The sequence below is a fragment of the Ictalurus punctatus genome, chromosome 13 (genome assembly GCF_001660625.3).
Source record: "Ictalurus punctatus breed USDA103 chromosome 13, Coco_2.0, whole genome shotgun sequence".
In the NCBI taxonomy this organism is placed as follows: Eukaryota; Metazoa; Chordata; class Actinopteri; order Siluriformes; family Ictaluridae; genus Ictalurus; species Ictalurus punctatus.
Genome location: NC_030428.2, coordinates 4,709,258 through 4,729,535, shown reverse-complemented (window position 1 = coordinate 4,729,535; position 20,278 = coordinate 4,709,258). Strand labels below are relative to the sequence as shown.

Genomic DNA, 20,278 nt, shown 5'->3' with positions numbered 1-20,278 from the left:
CGCAAAAGCTTTTAAATATCAAAAATCAAACAACCTCTACCACCATTGCACGATCATCTGACTTAATGATTGGACGCACCTTTTTGGGAGTAGTGCAAAAACAGGTTTTGATGTCCCAACTTCCTGTAAAGTGGGCTTAAAAAGTGTTTTATGATGATTCATGATTTTATGGTTCAAATGCCAGCACTGTAAAGCATTACAATGCCTTCTAATGGTGGGATGAAACAGCAGGGTAGAGGAAAAACTCTTTTTGTTACACTTTAAGATGGGGGACATTTCAAAATACTAGTCGTAGAGACCCTAGTCATAAAACAATAGTCACATCTAAAGAGGCACATCTAAAATTGGTGAAAATTGGAGTACATAAAAGCATAAATTGCTGCAGACTCTGATTCATTCAGTATATGGTTCCTCGTGCTCACCCCATTAATTAAAAGCTAGTTTAGTTTGTCTTTCTTTTTTTTTTTTGGTACCATCACCTCTCTTCTGACATGTCTGGAGTTGTCCCAAACCACTCTGAGTTAGTTTACCAATCAATTGTGGCTTTGGCTGAATGTGATTATATGAACCAGAGAGATGATCCTACATCAGCACTCTTAATATGAGATGCTTGCTACCTATGTGATTTGATTTTTTTTGGACGATAATGCAGAGCCCCTCAGCAGTGCATTATCCTTTAGTAATATGATTACTAACTGTTTCCGTGCTCTATTTTGGTCCAGGTCTTGACATATATCTGCTGTTCACATGAAATCGTCTTCTTGTGGTCAGAAACCAGTACACAGACAGCAAATATTTGTGTGGCATAACACTGTAACACCATAACCAGAGCTCACGTTATTTGTTTGTAACACTCAGGTGTTTTACAGCTACATGTGCAGAGGTTTAAAAAAAAAAAAAAACAACAACAATAAAAAATAAAAAAAAACGAACAAAACGTTAAAAGTCCACAATCCAAAACCACAATAAAAGAAAGCCAGGAAAGAATAAGGGTTCCCAAGTGGCACACAAGAAAAGCGTTGGAGATTGAGAGGTCAAATCTTGATGATGCCATAACCATTTAAGACAGCCATGCTTTCTTGGTAGGAAGGATGGCAAACTCTCTTCCAACCCGTTGTAGAGAAATCGTGGGTGTCTCTGACTCTCATATATGCAGAAGAGGGCAATAGTTTCCTCTGAGTGTGTTAGGCAGCATGAGTAGCTGTTCGAAAAGATGTGGAGGTTGGCTTCATGTATCTTGGAGGAAGCATGTTAGCCCTTACCCTCCCTGGTTGGTAGCTGTTGTGTGAAAGAGTTTCCTGGTGGGTAGGAAACATGAATAGGGCTCAAAACTTCGCATTCTGTGTGTGTGTGTGTGACATGCATACAATATGTGGTGTGAATAATGTTGACTCATCAGAAGCGGGGGACCTCTGCTGGCGAGGAGGAGACAGGACATGATGATTCATGCTGATATTGTCTCTTTTCTATACCTTCATTGTTTCATTTCTCAAGCTAGCAATAGCTGGGAGACATTGAACGCGATGCCACTCATGACACCGCTCCATTTGCTTAACAGTAAATTAATTTGGTACCATAGAATGGCATCCACTTAAACCCTAATGACAGCAATAACTGCAGTGCGTTGTGTTTTAGGTGAGTGCTGATAACACTGAATAAGTGGTGTATGAGTGTGACAATCATGACCATTGCCCATAATCAACACTCCCTTACAGCAAAGATTCATCCAGTGTCTCTGGAACGATGTCAATTATATAAACAGTGTGTCCTCTCTGATTGGGGTTATTGTGTGAGCAATCAACGCTTTAGAACGATCTTGTGCCTCTGAGTGTGCGTTTCGTTAAAAGAAAAGAAAAGGGTGAAAAAGGGCCTTTCAAAAAGGCAAGTGTTATTCGAGATGAATAGGAAGAAAAACAGTGGACCGCAGGGTCTGGAGAGAAAGGTGTGTTAAATCATCAATGTATATAGCGTTCAGGGGTAGACTGAGCTAGAGGAGGGTGGCGAAGGGCAGGGAAAATTGTTATAACCTGATGTGAAGAGGGGGAGAAAGGAAAGCAGGGGAAGAGTGAGGAAAAAGTGCAGGATTGTCAACAGAAACTGCTACTGAGAAGACAAAAAGTAGAAAAGGAGGACTCGTTGAACTCCCATGATAGAGCAGATCAACACTCTAAGCTTTAAGCCATCACCAAATCCCTTTGAACACAACATGAAATCTATAGAGATAAAGAGAGATGGGAGAATGACACAAAAAAGAAGGAAGGAATAATGGAGGGATAAGATGAGAAAGAAGAAGGCAGCACGGTCGATAGCAATCCCGATGACCTACACAATCACAGCTATTTGTCACAAGGACAAGAGGCTGTATCTAAAAGCTGTGATGTGCGCATCTATTCTGCACGGAGGGATTTAGCCGTGTATCTTCATCAAGAGCTCAGTGAAGTGGAATATAAACAGCAGGGTGTGGTCATTCGTTCGCACCTTTCCAATCAGTGCTGCATAGTTAATGCAGCACATCCACGTCTCATGTTATTTCATGAAGCTCTGAAGCTGTATGGCTTTCAGTTCTCTTCGCTCCTCATAATACCTATGATCTAAAGATACAGCTGGAAGCTCCAATTAAACAGGTTATTGAGCTCTCTGTTAGCAGTCACATCCGTCTGCTGCCGTACACAAGCATAACTATAATTATCAAGGACATTATTCCTTGGCCTTTTGTAATTGCGGTGCACATTATGTTCATGCATGACACTGCTTGGATCACCAAATTATCAGATGATTGTGCTGTGCTTAAATGTTGTGCCGATATCCTCAGTGTTCTTAAGTAAATTTTCTCAAAATGATCAACACCTCACGTTGTGCTCTCGTATACACGGATTTGTTTCGTTGCACTGAAAGAGGTGCGCAAGGCATGAAATTACCAACATGCACTTTCCAAGGATATACAGATAATAGGCTTGATCATGCGATAAGATTTTATTTCTCGAGAAGGGAAATTAAGGTCTTACAATAAACTCTTATCTTGTGTTGTGTTGTTGTGCTGCTAAGGCAAAGAGGGGACAGAGAAGTTATGGAGGAAAAGCTGTCGCACTAAACTATGTTCTGCAACACATGGGATAAACGTTACTCTTGGTACATTGTGTGCAAGAGTCAGTTTGTTATTAACTGCCCCTGAGTCAAATTCATCCCAACTTATATTTATTTAATAGACTGTTATTCATTGGCTCATAAAATGTCCAGACAGCAGAGGGCATATTAATATATAAACTTCAGTGAGGTGCTTTAAGGAGACATAACCTAATGAAAAGGATGATCAAGAACATGAGCAGCTATAAACAGTTGTTCCCTCACCAGCCTTGTCTTGTCATGTTACCCAGAAACCAGAAAGGCATCTGTCCTGAAGACTCTCTCAAGGCAAAAATCGTACTGATCGCATCAAAGCACTGACTCTGGAGACTCCTTCCGTAAATATTAAATACGTAAATATCTTCTTCCTGGCTTAGTGGTTAGCACGTTCGCCTCACACCTCCAGGGTCGGGGGTCCGATTCCCACCGTGGCCCTGTGTGTGCAGAGTTTGCATGTTCTTTGCAGCACGGGGGTTTGCTCCACGTACTCCGGTTTCCTCCCCCAGTCAGTTGAGTTGATTGGCATGTCTAAAGTGTCCGTAGTGTATGAATGGGTGTGATTGTGCCCTGCGATGGATTGGCACTCTGTCCAGGGTGTACCCCGCCTTGTGCCCGATGCTCCCTGGGATAGGCTCCAGGTTTCCCCATGACCCTGTAAAAAGGATAAAGCGGTATACAAGATGGATGAATGGATGGATGGATGTCTTCTTCCTGAAAACTCCTGAAACAATTATAAACTTTCTTTGTTAAATAACAACACATAATAAAATCTGCTTATTATTAGATCTAGTTTACGTGGTGCATCCGCCATACAAGTTCCTGTCAATGAGCTGTTACTATTGAAACAAAAACACTGCCGGCATTACTGTCACAGAGACTGTTCTAGAAAATTAAACACCTTCAGATTCGAGGATTCGAGGATAGTACACTACCTACCTCTACATTTATAACCTAATCTACTGATGAAAAAAAAAAAAACATTACTGTCCAATTGTAAAAAATGATACAATGCGTTCTCACTTTGATGATCAGTTTCATCCACATCACTCTGTGTCTCATCACTTGAGGTAAAATTCACTCGCGGCATTTAAACACGAGCCTCATCGTCGTTTCTTTACTTCATTGATCGCTGTTCATGCAGGGAAATAATCACTGATTCATTCATTCAGTCAGTACTGTTCTGCTTCAATCCAGTCAGCTAGCAAGGTTTTAGACATGTTTAAACAGACTGACTGTTTTTACCACCTGGCTCCTTACTTTTACATGAACTTTGCAGGCAGTTAGCCAAAGCAAATCATAGAACGTAGTCAAAATAAAAAACATTTCCACACTTGTTTTGGTAGAATAATATATTTGTTTCTTAAAGTAGAGATGTTAAAGCAGAACATCTTTTTATCTTTGGTCCTGTAAAGTTCAATGAGTTTTCCCAGTCTACCACACATATGGGAATAATAGGAATATATGACGATTGGAAGCAAGCATAAAGCCCGTGTGCTCTCGTACTCGCACATGACATACAGCATCCAGTACACAAACACTGTTAAAGTGCATCACTTTCAAAACGGCTAAATCTGTACAACAAAACTGGCAATGATAGATCAACTTTATTATTTTGGGGCGTGAAAATATGACCGGAAATGGACACTGTACGAATTAATTCTTTATTGCAGTGTTGCTTCTTCCTTCCGCAGTCTTTTTCAGAACATTTTTATTCATTTATGTAAGTCTACTTGGAGATGGGAAAACTGTTAAAAGCCATAGCCTGTAGAGGCGTGCATGCGTACTTGTCTTGGCAGTCTGATCTGCCCGAACACACACAGACTCACTCACAAATATGGTTTGCATACTCACCAAGTTCAGCATCAGTGAGCAAGACCCAAGAGATGGCAGTGTGCTGCATTGCAGATACAGCAGAATATGAGTTCATATGAGTTTGCTTAATAGTATAGAGAAAGAGGGAAATGAGGTAAGTTTATTACCATGGGCGTAGATATCGGTGCACACACATTTCACAGCCTGGTCTCTTGGATTTTATGGCAAGCATTTGCTCAAAGAAGAGAAATGTAAACTATACTGCTAATAAACCTACTGCTAATTTTCAGCAATATCACCATATACTTGTCTATCAGAGGGAAATACTGGAACAGCTGCTTTCCACTGCGTTGTCAGTTGCTGCTCTCTAGGGTATGTAAGACGTGACGTATACACATACACACACGCACAGCGAGTCAAGCGAGCCTGATTTGTCTCAACGTACAGGCTTACACAAGCTGCATTCCGTCCTGTGCTCATCCCAGGACACTTATTCACAATGGGCCATAATCAGAGTCAGCGACTCAAATCCAAAAGGTAACATGGGTAAGGTTTCACGTATTCAGAGTTGGTTTACGCGCCTGCTTAAGTTGATTCCCTGGGTGCGCTAATCAGGTTATGGAAATCACCTGCATGTAATTCACATTTAGGATTTCTTGAATAGAAGCATTATATGTTATTGTACAATAACAACCCCATCCACCCATCCATCCATTTTCTGTACCGCTCATCCTACACAGGGTCGGGGGGAGCCTGGAGCCTATCCAAGGGGACTTGGGGCACAAGGCGGGGGACACCCTGGACGGGGTGCCAGCCCATCGTAGGGCACAATCGCACGCACACTCACACATCCATTCACACACTATGGACAATTTAGAGATGCCAGTCAGCCTACAGCGCAGGTCTTTGGACTCAGGGAGGAAACCGGAGTACCCGGAGGAAACCCCTGAAGCACGAGGAGAAAATGCAAAGTCCGCACACACAGGACAGAAGCGGGAATCAAACCCGACAACCTCAGAGGTGCGAGGCAAACGTACTAACCACTAAGCTACCTTGCATAAGCCACCATCAATAACCATCATTTAAGTAGGCTTTGATTACATACTGTAGAGCGTCCACAATAGAAGTCGCATTCGCTGTTACTATAGAAACGAGCGCATTAATATAACCTTGTGATTCGAATAACACCCGGCACTACTGTTATAGCGCATTAGTCAACACCTTCTCACCAATCAGAAATGAGAATTCAACAGCACAGAAGTGATGCAAAGTGCGCAACAGCTGCATGATTTTCGAACAGAAAGAAACACAAGAACATCCCAAACACAGAGATGTTTAAGGTTCTCTTGATTGTTTTGCTTTTATGCTGAAAAATAATTGTTTCTTCCATGATAATTAAACCAAATAACATTCAGTAGAAAACATTAGTGCGTCCTACAAGAATGAAATGTTTATCTCTTCATTGTGCTTGCTATGCACGCCTGCCAGTTTGACTAAATTGGCTAGAAAATGAAAGTTACATGTCGTGATTACAGTGACAGCCAAGGATGCTTTCCACGAGCATGCCGCTTACAAACTTCTGCAAATCAACTTTTTTTTTTTGACATTTATAATTTGATTCATCATACAAATCCATCAAAAATACGTTTGAGCATTGCAATTAAATTATGTAAATTACAAACTGACAGCATAATGTTAGCTAAATAGTTTGCATTGCTTCAGGGCATTCGGAATCAGGAACTAACGTCATTTCTTTCCAGTTCGAAATCCAACTGTTGTCTTTTCTTTATACTCGTATTTTATTTCGGCCAAAGTTGATCTATGTTATGTTATAATAGAAAAGGTCTGGAGATCCATCTTGAAAGAAAGTGCTGGGAAAATGCTTTATTTTCACTGAAACAGAAATCCCCCAAATGGATGTAGTAGTCCTCTGTTGGTTTAGTTGAACTTTCTGGTCATGAAACAATGAACTCATGCTGTAACGCTGCTCATATTCTGCTTTTAGTGTTTGTGTGTAGGCAAACATGAAGGCAGAAATGCATGATCACTAAATCCTGTAATTCTGCCCTCAATTACCATAATACACACCATCCGAGGTGTGACGGAGAAGAACACAGTTCCCGAGGCCATGAATACGATCATTCTTGAATATATCTTAAATGATCAAATGGAGGTGTCTAATATTGTGTGTTGTGATGTAATACATCATTCTCATCATTTTCATTTAAATATTCTATAACCTTTCTTCGGCTCATTCCTTGACGTTTTCTGTTCCAGGACACTAAAGATGATGATTCGTAAATGATCTTAAAAGATCAAATGGAGGTGTCTGATTTTGTGTGTTATGATGTAACGCCATGTCTCATTATGTGAGTTATCATAAAGCTTTCTTCTGCTCATTCATTCAAACACTGATGTTTTGTCTTCCATTTCTCCTCCGCACCATCAGCCACCAGTTCGGCTCACCTGGAGGACTTGGCCTATCTGGATGAACAGAGACATGCTCCACTCCGGACTTCACTGCGCATGGCGCGCCAAAGCAACATGGCCGTCGGACGATCTGGCCAGGATCTGAGAGGTAATGTACCTAGTGTGTGTGTGTGTGTGTGTGTGTGTGTGTGTGTGTGTGTGTGTGTGTGTGTATAACTGTTGTTATGTTATTATAGTTAGGAACTCTTCGGAACGCACTACTAATGTCTACTAATACATCTAGTATTAATTATTTTCCGTCTATTAATCATTTTCAATCATTAATTAAATGGTCAAGCTGTAAATAAGTGTTTTTTTTGTTTGTTTTTTTGTTTTTTGCTGCAATTAATATGCATTAGACTGATGGAGACAGGCAAATATAAAGTATTTTAAAGCGTGTATTTATAGAAAGCCCTCTCCTCAGGGCTGCATAGAGCCTTATACACACTACTATACCAGTACAATTAGTGTCAGCAAGTCAAAGCTAGGTAACGATTATGCTTAAGGTCTAGTAATGAATCTGCCATTTAAATAGTCTGTTTTAACCTAAGGGTTCATACATTAGATTTGAGGACAGAATATACAATTACTACTTCTAGATAAACTCCAGAATCTAAATCTACACGTAGACCAGACACAATGCATTTTCAATAAGAGCTGGAGACTTCCGGCGACATGAGCGACAGCGAGCATCGGTGACTAGATGTGGGCGTGTCCAGCGACGTGATAGAGTTGAGAAACGTTGAACTTTATGCAAATTTGGAGCGACTTGGTGAAGCGACTACCAACGGGAGTGAAGACGGGAGAGCGCACGTGAGACATGATCCGCCCTGCTGCCTGGGAGTCTGAATTGTTTCGTTGGATCCAGACAGTCAGAATCGTGCACTTTCACTGCAGATAGATGGCCGCAATGGTGAAGCGCACACACTGCTCCTCCTTCATCTCGCAGGATATCATATATATATATATACTGGTGAATTTTTTATACAAACACTCTCCCTCGAGAATGTTTAGTTTTAGCGGCTAGAAAACTGATTTGTTGTCAAACGTGGAATGCTTGTTGCGCCACCCAGTGATAAATGTTACTATGGCAACCAGTAGTAGGAACGCCTACTGGCGACTTCATAGTACAGCAACTGGTGACTTGCAGCAATAAAAATAGGAATACGAAATACGGAATCAAGCGTACCATTAAAAGGACTAAATCAAAGCAAGTGTGCAGCTGAATTCTGGCAAATAGTCCAAAAACATGAACAATCAAGTTTGGTCTGAAATGTTTTGTTTTTTTCTACCTGTAACAGGTACTCAACAATAAGAAACCTCAACTTTAAGAAAACACAACGTTTGACACCTCAACTTTAAGAAACCATAAATATCTTTCACGAAAATCATGTGGAAATGTTTTATTTACTTTTTAATCTTCCTGCATACGAAGAAAAATGAGCAAACACAGTGGTAAAATAACTGTCCGTTTAGGTCAGTGTACCTAAAGATGTCTAAAACCTTGCTAGCAAAATGTGATTTTCTCTCACAGTGAATGGCACAGTTTGATCAAACTGCTGTAGTGAAATGGACATAAGCCTAATCATTCTGTCAGAATGTCTGGGATGCTCCTGCACTGCAGTCAGAAAGAAATCTTTCAATGAAATGGTCTTACTTTTTACTTTTAAGTGTAACCAGGCTTTAAAATGCTAGAAGGTTTGCATGTGGTTGAAAGACATGCGAAAGACAAACCTATGTCAGTTTAGGAAAGTTGTTTTGAGAACTATATATAGTACAAAATGTCAGTTTCACAACATGAAATGTTTTCCCAGTCGACTAGTCATCGTTTATTATAAATGCCTTTCTAGCATCAGTGTTTTTAGGCTGCACTGAGGATATTCTTAAAATGGACTCATGAGGACACCGTAGCAGCTCAGCTGAAATCGTTGATCTTGAAACTGAGAAGCATGGAAGCTCATGTCCATCAGCAGAGTCCTTGTTATATCTACAGCAGTGCCTGGGATGATTTACAAGGCTGATGGTGACCCAGGAGTTTAACTGTCATGTTCAACTCTGGCGTTAGTAGCATCTGAAAATGAGTTTGTATCAGGATCTAAACTTGCTGTGACAGCCACCTTGAAAAGTAGCCCGAGTGGGATCGGATGGTGATGTACAACCTGCGGTAGGGACTGTACTCTTTCACACAATTCTGATCATGGCAGAATGATTGATGAAAAGATTTTATTTAGCCTTAAAGGACAGTAACTTCTCAATTCTGACTTTGGAAGAATTCCTTTGGAAGCTGGCGTGAATGTGATTAAAAGCCCACAGACACATCTACATTAGTGATTAGGTTCCATTAAAGCAAAATAAATAAATAAATAAGACTTTTCTCAGTGTGCGGTTGACTGTAGAATTGCAACATCTATTCTGAAATATTTTCAGACTAATAAAGTATGTTTAGCCTGTATCTCCTTACCGTCTGCCTCTCTGTTTGGTTTTTTTTTCCACCTCCCTGACTAATATACATCCCCACAGTGGCGCCTAGTGTATTAGTCAACCCCTAGCCTACACAGCCTGCTCACACTCACACACAGCTCTCTATCAAAGTGTTTTAAGCTGGTGTTTAAACATTAAAAACCATTCTCTTTTCCTAATCTGGTGCCTCACTCTGTTTGCTCTCCTCTCTTCTGTGTTAGAGTGTTTGTACAGAGCCCATGTGGCACTAGTGTCTGCTCTTAGTCTCTGAGCATCAGTGTCACTGTCCCTCCAGGCTACACTGAGCTTAACCTTTCTCCAGAGTGACACTCAGTCTCTCTCTCTCTCTCTCTCTCTCACACACACACACACACACACACACACACACACACACACACACACACACACACACACACACACACTAAAAAGCAGTTTCAGAGATAGAGAGAGATTTACTCAATAAGAATAAGAGCACACTTCCATCGTACTAAGAAGTGAGTGCGAAGGAGTTCTTTTGAATGTGCTGTGTCTCAGTCCTGTAATGGATGCCCATTTTAGATTTCACACACACACACACACACACACTTTGGTGAAATGGAACCTGCGCATCACATTCTCACCATATGAGTATTATCCCTTATAATCTTAATATACAACAATCTGCTGTTTTCCAAGGAACCACAGTTCTGACATGATTACACACACACACACACACACACACAGAGACACACATAGTGTGTATAAATGCTTACAATACAAGTATCAATACCATAATTTGAATATATATTCAGAAAAATGCTCAATTAGATTTTTAAAAATGTTTCATAATACTGTATACTCACTGGCCTCTTTAATATTTGAAAAGTTGAAGATTAGAAGAAAAAAAAACATCGCTTATCTAACTCAAGGTTTGACTTCTGGTGCCTTCTGATATGCTTTTCTGCTCACCATGGTTGTAAAGAGTGGTTATTTGAGTCAGTCAGTTCAAACCGGTTTGGCCATTCGCCCCTCCTCTCTCATCGGAAAGACATTTCCACTCGCAGAACTCCTGCTCGCTGGATGTTTTTTGTTTTTTGCGCCATTCTGTGTTCACCATCTCTAGACTGGCCCATCTGGCATGAGCAACCATACCACAGTCAAAGTCACTGAAACTTTGAACATTGAGCTCTTGACCTGTACATGCATGATTTTATATTACTGCGCTGCTGCCACATGATTGGCTGATTGGATAATTGCATGAATAATCAGGTTCTAATAAAGTGGCCGGTGAGAGTGTAGTGTATTCTCTCCCTTGATCTTTACTATGTGTTGTAGTCTGGAACTGAAATGGACCTAAAATAATGTTTCATGAATCTACATACAGTAAAATATCAGGTTGAAACAACAAAAATAAACTTACGCAAGCCGCCGTAGTTGTTTAAGCATACATAATGGAAATGATGTCAAAGTAAACTCAAATATATGCAAATTCTGTAGCAGGTAAATGACAGTTGCAGTATTGCATCAAATTACTTCAGTAAAACAGGAAACCTAATGTCCCAGAAATAATCTTTAAAGAAATTTCAAAGCAGATGAGTCACTGGCAATTTGATCAGACAGCAACACTTAAACTCATGCATTTTAATTTTGCATGGTTTATTTTATGGTGCCTATAAAAGACCAAAGAGAACAGCAGGTTTTTTTACTGAGCTTTATGCCTCTGTAATAAAAATCAGCTGTAAAAATGACAGGAACCAGGTGGAGGGATGGGAACATCACAGTTAAAGTAGATTAGATCTCTTCTAATGTTTTTAAACCCACATCTTTTCCTTTTTTTTTAAACTGGAGCCAATTAGTTAAAAGCTGCGTATACAGGAGCAGGCAAAATGATCAACCGAATTTGATTTGTTGAATTGAACTAATGACAAAAACAACATGCTAATTTGGAAGTAGCATCGCTGTTGTGCCGCTTGTGTCAGGGACATGGCAGCACCACCTTATGTTCTCTGAAGTCATTTATTTATTTGGCTGGTGATTTTACCCAAAGCAAATGACATGAATTGCAGGAGTCAATTAGTCTGATCCATATTACAGGCACACATATGCCACCAACTGCTGCCATTTGGTGGCCCTCAAGGCCCTCAGAAAAAATGACATGACATTTCTGATGAGAATAAACTGTCTTCCACTCCAAAAAAATGGCAATAAAGACATGTTCATTGAAATCACAGCTTAGTGATAAATGCTCCAATGCACAATATCTCAGCCCCTGTTACTCCACCAGTGGTGGTGGAAGACTGCTCATAGTAAAGCACTGAATTTAACATGGTAGTGGCATGGATGATGCAGTAGTATGAGTGTATCAGCTGGAGCAGTAGTGTCAAAGCTGGGTTGAGAACAGGCCACCATCCACCTATTTCCATCCAACACTGGCACAGTGTTTAGAAACTGACCCCTGATGAAGACTAGAGGACAATTAACACAAATTGTGCCTCAAAAAATAGTTAAGAAAGCTAGTCACGCTACAAGGTGGACCATCAGGCGTGTGTGTGTGTGTGTAATAAAGTGTCCATTTATGTGCAGCAGGTTTTAAAACGAGCGTCTGAGCGAGGCAATCTTGACCCTGTGATTGAAACAAGTCAACAACAGGAAATGATGCAAACATGGCTTATATTTTGGGTTGAGGGTGACATTTTTTTCTGTATCCAAGCTGCTAAACTGAGAAAATGAAATGCTCTAACAAAAAAAGAGAAAATAAAGAGTGGATGCATTAAAACATGTGTACATAAATATATACAGTATTTAGGGTGTAATGCAATACCAATCTCTGTATATGTATCTGTATCTGGATTTAAACCTGAAGTGGTCTAAACCTGAATTATTATTATTATTATTATTATTATTATTATTATTATTATTATTATTAGGGCGCACGGTGGCTTAGTGGTTATCATGTTCGCCTCACACTTCCAGGGTCGGGGGTACGATTGTCAGTGAAGTGATTGAAATACATCAGTTTAGGAAGGGTTACAAAGCTATTTCAAAGGCTCTGGGACTCCAAAGAACCGCAGTGAGAGCCGTTATCTCCAAATGGAAAAACTCGGCACAATAGAGAACCTTCCCATAAGTGGCCAATCTTCCAAAATTCCTTCAAGAGCACAGTGATGACTCATCCAGGAAGTCATAAAAGAGCGAAGGACAACATCAAAGGACCTACAGGCCTCTCTTGTATCAATACAGGTCACTGTTCATGACTCCACTGTCAGAAAGACACTGGGAAAAAATGTCATCCATGGAAGAGTGGCCAGGTGAAAACCACTGCAAACTCAGAAGAACATTAAGGCTCGTCTGAAGTTTGCCAAAACACACCTTGATGATCCTCAAACCTTTTGGGAGAACGTTCTGTGGACTGAAGAGTCAAAAGTGGAACTGTTTGGAAGACAGGAGTCTCGTTACATCTGGCGTAAACCAAACACAGAATTCCACAAAAAGATCATCATACCTACCTTCAAGCATGGTGGTGGAGGTGTGATGGTGTGGGGATGCTTTGCTGTTTCATGGCCTGGGCAACTTGCAGTAATTGAGGGAAACATGAATTCTGCTCTCTACCAGAAAATCCTAAAGGAGAATGTCCGGTCTTCAGTCTGTAAGCTGAAACTCAAGTGCAACTGGATTATGTTGCAAGACAATGATCCAAAACATAGGAGTAAGTCCTAGTCCTAGAAGTAAGTGAAAGACTGATCTCCAGTCACCGGAAGCGTTTGGTTGAAGTTGTTGCTGTTAAAGCTGGCACAAAAAGATTTTAAGTTTAAGGGGTCAGTTCATTTTTTACATGGATGATAGGTGTTGGAAACTTTTTTTTTTTTTTTAACATCAATAAAATAAATAAATAAATAAATACAGTATTGTGTGTTTACTCAGTTTGTTTTAATAGATCTAAAACTATTTAGTATGAGATATACACAAAAACAGAAGAAATCACAGCACTGTATGTTCAATATTCAACATTCCGCAACAATCTCTAGGTCTCTATTTAAATGTATGCAAATTTGTGATCATATTAGCTGCTTCGTACAAAAGATCAGATTTTCCTCATTCCTCATCTCATATTGAAGCAAGTGTTCAGACGACACTCGATGGATTTGACCTAAAATGGATCATACGGTTTTACACAAAGTCCATGCCAGCTGGAGTGCACACTGTCATTAAAGCAAAAAGGGGACAAACCAAATACTAAGAAACTCAATAGTTCATTTAAATACGTCATTGATTCTACTTTTCACTCAAGTTGTTGTCAATATTATCATTTTTAATGAAAATTGTTGTGTTCATTTCGAAAAGAATAGACGCATTTTCACTCGTGCTCTCCGGCTTTTGCACCCCACTGTGTGTGCGTATATTTATATAATACATACACTCCTGCATTTATTATTATTATTATTATTATTATTATTATTATTATTATTATTGCAAAGCTTTCATTCTCCCTTTCATTTTCATCCTCTTGTCCATTTATGGTTTAATTACTCCATGGAGCTTCTCTCTTAGCGCAGGCTTTTTTTTCTCTCCTCTCACCTGTGTGTCTGTGTGTGTATCTCAGCTTCTGCTAACCACATTGCCTGGCAGTCCCAGTCACGTAAGTTGCTGTTCTGCTAATGCTGCATACTCTCCACCTGCTGTGTAACTTCTATAGTTCTTAGGGCTTCATTATATAGTATTGTGATCTACTGTACATCTGTGTGTGTGTCTGTGTGTGTGTGAAAACAGTGCCTGGTTTATCACAAATTGCCTGTTTGTATTGTCTCCTCATATAATGAGTGTTTGTACTACGCTCTGTGGTTGAAGGTGTTCACTCATCAGGTGTAGTAGTAGTTATAGTAGTAAGTGAAGGCGACTGAAGTTTGAGCAGTTCGCCATCAAGATGCTACAAGTCAGGTTTCCTTGATTTAACACTATTGTAATCATTCCTCTCTGTCGTATTATATATCCATTATTGTCTTTTGATTGTACTCGTCATAGTTATTAGTTTGGTTATTACCCGAATATCATCCTCTGACTTTGTGTTTCCTTTCTCTCTCTCTCTCTCTGTCTTTCCCTCTCCTCAGTGCGCTTCGCTCCATACAGGCTCCAGGACATAGCGCTGAAGCCGCTGCTCTTCGAGGTTCCCAGCATCACGGTGGACTCTGTGTTTACGGGCCGTGAGTGGCTTTTCCAAGAAATTGATGCTCAGTTGAGCAGCACCAACCGTGCTACCAACCGGGGCGTGGTGCTGGTGGGAAACATTGGTTTTGGCAAGACGGCCATAATCTCCCGCCTGGTGGCTCTCAGCTGCCATGGCAACCGCATGAGGCAGATCGCCTCCGACAGCCCGCAGGCTTCACCCAAACGTAAGGGTTAAAGTTATTTTCTAGAGGCAAAGCTTTTTAACCATACATTCAACAAAGGCTTGGGGTGGCATTTCATATTCTCAGTTTGATTATTTGTCAAATGGTGTGATGATATTGATTGATATTGATTGTGTGTCAGATGGAGATGGCGTCCCTCTTACACAGCCTCAGCCCTCTCATGGAACACTGGGAGGTGGCAGCTGCCCGGGAACTCCGGAGATGAGGAGGAGACAGGAGGAAGCTATGAGGAGGCTTGCATCTCAGGTGCATTTATTCAAACTCTTATCTAAGCATATGACTATTAAATGAGTTGATAGAATGATACAGCGTGTGCTTAATACATTTCCACTGACAACCAGTGTGGATAAAGAGCAGTCACAACTCGATATTTAAAAGTTGGAGTAAGTGCTAGATCTTACGTGTGCTACACAGACTTCTATTAAAGATCTTGTATTAAAGATTAGACTTAAGGCAGTCTAGGATATAGTATATAAAGTGTGGGTATGCATTTCCCGGAATATACAGCACTTCAATCATGCTGGCTTTCAGCTTTCTGTGATGAACTGCCTTTTATGATGAGATGTCAGTCAAGACATGAGCTGCAACCTGAGTATCTGATGGTGGGAAGGAAAAGAAACGCTAGGTGTCATGCATATAACTGATTGTATGTCAGCAAGAGAACAGATACTGAGGGAATAGAGAAGAGGGCTGAGTACTGAGCCTAGAAGGATGTGAGTAGAGAGAGTGCATAGAGCAGAAGCCAATCCTTTCAAGGCCACCTGATATGTGTCGCCCCAGATAGGAAGCGAAATGCTACCATGCTGAGCCAGTGAGTCGATGGGCTGATTTATACTACGTCTACTACGTCTTGTTCAGCGTGTTCACTAGGGGGCAGTGCTCCATGAAGAAATCTGAATTTACAGAAAAGGAGAATCAAAAAAAGAAATCATGGAAAAGTGTAAGGAGGGTTCTGTCTTTCTTTGTACAAATAATAAACTGAAGACAACTCGGGCGTCAGGTCTCATCAAAGCATTTCTGAAGCTTTTTCACGTGTCTGTATTCAGCAGTATTAAAGCAGCCCATGTTTCGAACCACTACAGTTTAGTCCGTGTTTAAATCCACAGTTCTAATCAGTCACAGAATGATCGATGCTTTCAATTTTTTGCTACACTGTGTCTTTACTGGAAGTATGTTAGAAAAAGAGCGTAAATCGTGTAATCCTGCAGGATTAAACACACGTCTCACACTTTACATTCACACACGTCACAGGGTCAAGATTGTAGTTTTCTGTAAATAAATTCATTATACTGTACAATAATCAGTCCATACAGTTTTCCTTGATTTTGCTGAGGCTTTTTTTTTTAAAATTTGTGATGCAACATGCTGAGTTTTTTTTGTGTGTTTTTCTGCGGAAAACTTCCCGAATTGGCGAAATCACAATTTGCACAAAATTATCTTTCACAGAGATGTTTGTTGTTAAATGTGACCTTTTAGCCGTACTCATGTACAACGCATGTGAATCAAAGACGGTTTTGGTTCACGTCACATGACGCGTCTTGGTCCAAATTGGACATTTTTGCGTTGAATAAAATTGCATTGTTCACATTTGACTTGTATTTGGAGCAATATAACTTTGAATCACATGTTCTCCCGGTGCTGCGGGGGTTTCCTCTGGGTACTCCGGTTTCCTCCCCCAGTCCAAAGACATGCATGGTAGGCTGATTGGCGTGTCCAAAGTGTCCGTAGTGTATGAATGGGTGTGTGAGTGTGTATGTGATTGTGCCCTGCAATGGATTGGCACCCTGTCCAGGGTGTACCCCGCCTTGTGCCCGATGCTCCCTGGGATAGGCTCCAGGTTCCCCTGAAAAGGATAAGCGATATAAAAGATGGATGGATGGATAACTTTGAATCGCTTGATAAAACCAATGAAGAATGGCCACATCACAACAATGTCTGCTCATCACAATGTTTCCGGACACGCAACTGAACACGCCCTACCAGCCAATCAGTGTTTGCCTGAAGGCTGACTGAAGCACTGCACTGTAGATATTCACGACATACAGTTAGCTTCTCAGAGGGCAGCAGTTACTGTGGAAAATATTATGATTTTTTTTTTTAATGTAAATTTAATTACAAACTAACCAGAAACTGGTTTTTCAGCTATAAACATTAATTAATTCTTTTTTTTTTTAATGTAAAAAAAAGACATTAAATAAAGTAGTATTGAATAGGATTTTAATATAGGTGTTAAAATAGGTGTTTATATGCAACGCTGTTGCTGTAATCACACCTATATATAACGCCTTCAAGAATCATGATACAATAACTTTGTCATATCACACACCTTTAGCGCTTATCCGTAACGTGTCCCAAAGCAGACACGTTAACATGTTTCAACACAGAAGTATAACTCGGCTCTAAGGGTGGACGGAGGAATAGTGCTGAACTATCAGGTTTAAATACTGTACATCCATAAAAGCAGTTTCTGTAGAGTGTCCTGGTGTCAGACTGGTTACGACCATGAACCTGGTTCTGACTGAGAAAGAGTCAACCAACTGTAGACGTTTGAAAGGAAAGCTAGCATGGGCTTTTCAGACCTGAGGTTATGGAGCCATTTGTGATGGATGTGGTGAAGAGGAGGATGTTGTGGGAGTCTGGTGGGTCATGGAAGCGATGAGCTCCAGTGGGGAATTGGTGCGACTAATTGATGTTAGTAGGTGTAGAATATCATTTGGAGAAAGAGAGAAAAAAATATGCGGGGGAGAAAGGATTAGTGAGAGAAGTGGAGGCAGGGAGGAAAGATTGGAAGATCTTGCTAACCTTATCTTCCAGAAAAACAGTGGAAGATTAGGTCGAAGAGATTACGTGATGAAGGTGAAGAGCTCATCAAAGCTTATGAGTCAGATTCTGATGATGATTTGTTTAAATGCAAGCTTAAAGCATACTCAGGAATACATGTGGCTGTGACATTTCAACTCATATATACAGTACCCACATACCCTCACTTATCGCAGCAAAGTACACAAACACAGTTCCATCACGGATGCACTGCTGCTCTCGCTTTCCCCAGCGAGTCCTCAAATGCAGCACGTACACACATGCTAACATGCCCAAAGCCTCGTCATCACCTGTCCAAGCTCAGTGTCTCAGTCACAGCATTATGCAGATGTGTTTTTAAAAGGCAAAAACAACTTTGCCACAGAGCCTCATGAAATATTCATATCCTCAGAATGCCATTCTCCTGCCAAGCAAGTAGATCTTTTTAAGCCAATACATTAATAATTTACTCCACTCTGTGCAGTTGCTATTTCTCTTCTCTCTCTCTCTCTCTCTCTCTCTCTTGCTCGCTCTCTTTCTCTCACACACACACACACACACATTAGTCACTCTTCTGACTTCATGCCCTTTATTCTATTAGTTTCCATGCAGGTGAGTAGGAATTTCTGCCAAGACTGGTCCGGCCTGGTCCTCTCTCTCTCTCTCTCTACTGATTTTGGGTTTAGTAATCTTCATCTCTCTGTCTGCATCCAAATGACAGCGCACTCTCCCTCACTGCACATCTACACATTAGACAGATTGCAATCATTCATCTTCATTGTGAGTTTTGCTGAACAGGAGAGTAGAAAAATCCTATAGCTGGTACTCACTGTTCTTTTTCGTTGCTCTTCATCTCTCTCCACGATGTACAGAAAGCACAGTGCTGCCAAAAAAAACAAAACAAAAACATCTCTCTTCATTCTCGCAGTCGATAATGTACAGTAAATCTACATCGACAGTGAAATGACGCAATCTATCGTCGTCCGCTCTAAGCATTTGCTCATTACTTTGACATTTTCTCTTTAGAGTTCATTGTGTTCAGGTATGCATTCGCCACCTGGATACTACTTTTCCCTAAAAATGTTTTCACACGTCTAATTGAACTAATGCTTTAAAGTTTAAGAGTGGAAAAGTTACTAAAGAATTGATCATCAGAGCCTAGATCCATATAAACTCATCCTGTGGTACGCTCCAATTTTCTTGCCTAGTCGCGGTGGATACGAGGCCTGTTGGACCATATTTGATGCCAGTTCTTCTCAGGGGACTAAGAATGCACACACAATCACATTCATACACTCGTTAAAGGGAACCCCGACTATGAAGACTTACTATGTATGGCTTATTAGATTAATGCTGACATCTGCTATATAAATCCGCTATACAAAAATGTCAGTTTAAAATAAATAAATAAAAGTCCTTGCGCTCGTAGGCCGCCATTGCTGTTTACGCCGCAATGCATTCTGGGTAGTAACGTCAAATGGTTGCAACGGTCTTGATTCTCCAGCGACCCTACAGCGATATAAACATGTCTTCAGCCTTATCAATTTGAACCCGAGAGTGACATAAGCGAGGAGGCTAATATAGAAGACATTACTCATAATGAAGACGATCAGAGAGGTGAGGAGGCGAGAGCGCGGCAAAATCCATGGTGTCTGTGCAGCAACTGCACGTCTATGCCAACCGAGAGCATTTGTTGTTCATGGTAAGCAAATGAATTAAACTATCTAACTATTTTATGATGAAATGTATCCTAATATCTATCATTTTAGAGATTATCAGCCATCTCGCTGTCGTATACTTTACCCTGTTAAAATTCCGACTGTCGCCATGTTATGAGCAAATCTGTGCTCTCTACAAAGCTTCTGTGTGTATGAAGGTACTCGTATCTTTGTAAAGCTAAGATTCCTGTGATTGGATTGATATAAAGCGTTTTGAGGTACAATCACAACAGCAGCTACAATCAACGTCTCTGTCAGACCACCGACATACAAACAAACATTTACGAAACAGAGGAAACTCACCTCATATGAAGCCTCGTAATAATCCACTCGTCCATAACAACCTGATAAAAACTTGTCTTGTTACACTGGCAAAGGTCCAATGAATCCAATTATGTAAAATATTTAGTCCACCTTTCAGAAGAGACAGAAACCATGTATGTACTCCAAATGGTTCAAGAACAGCGTTAATTTTACTTTGGGTATGCCTTGGTTAGGCGCTTGAGTCTAATT

At 40.5% G+C, this 20,278-nt stretch overlaps 1 protein-coding gene across 11 annotated transcripts in view; it reads left to right on the top strand.

Annotated features, from left to right (window-relative positions):
• Nucleotides 1-20,278, top strand: part of tanc2b (tetratricopeptide repeat, ankyrin repeat and coiled-coil containing 2b) — a 210,984-nt gene that overhangs the window by 172,278 nt on the left and 18,428 nt on the right. For all 11 annotated transcript variants that reach the window (XM_053685064.1, XM_053685057.1, XM_053685059.1 and 8 more), the window contains 3 exons: nt 7,385-7,513; nt 14,949-15,230; nt 15,370-15,494. In XM_053685064.1, the coding sequence (XP_053541039.1) occupies nt 7,385-7,513; nt 14,949-15,230; nt 15,370-15,494 (536 nt within the window). The remainder of the gene's footprint in view (nt 1-7,384; nt 7,514-14,948; nt 15,231-15,369; nt 15,495-20,278) is intronic.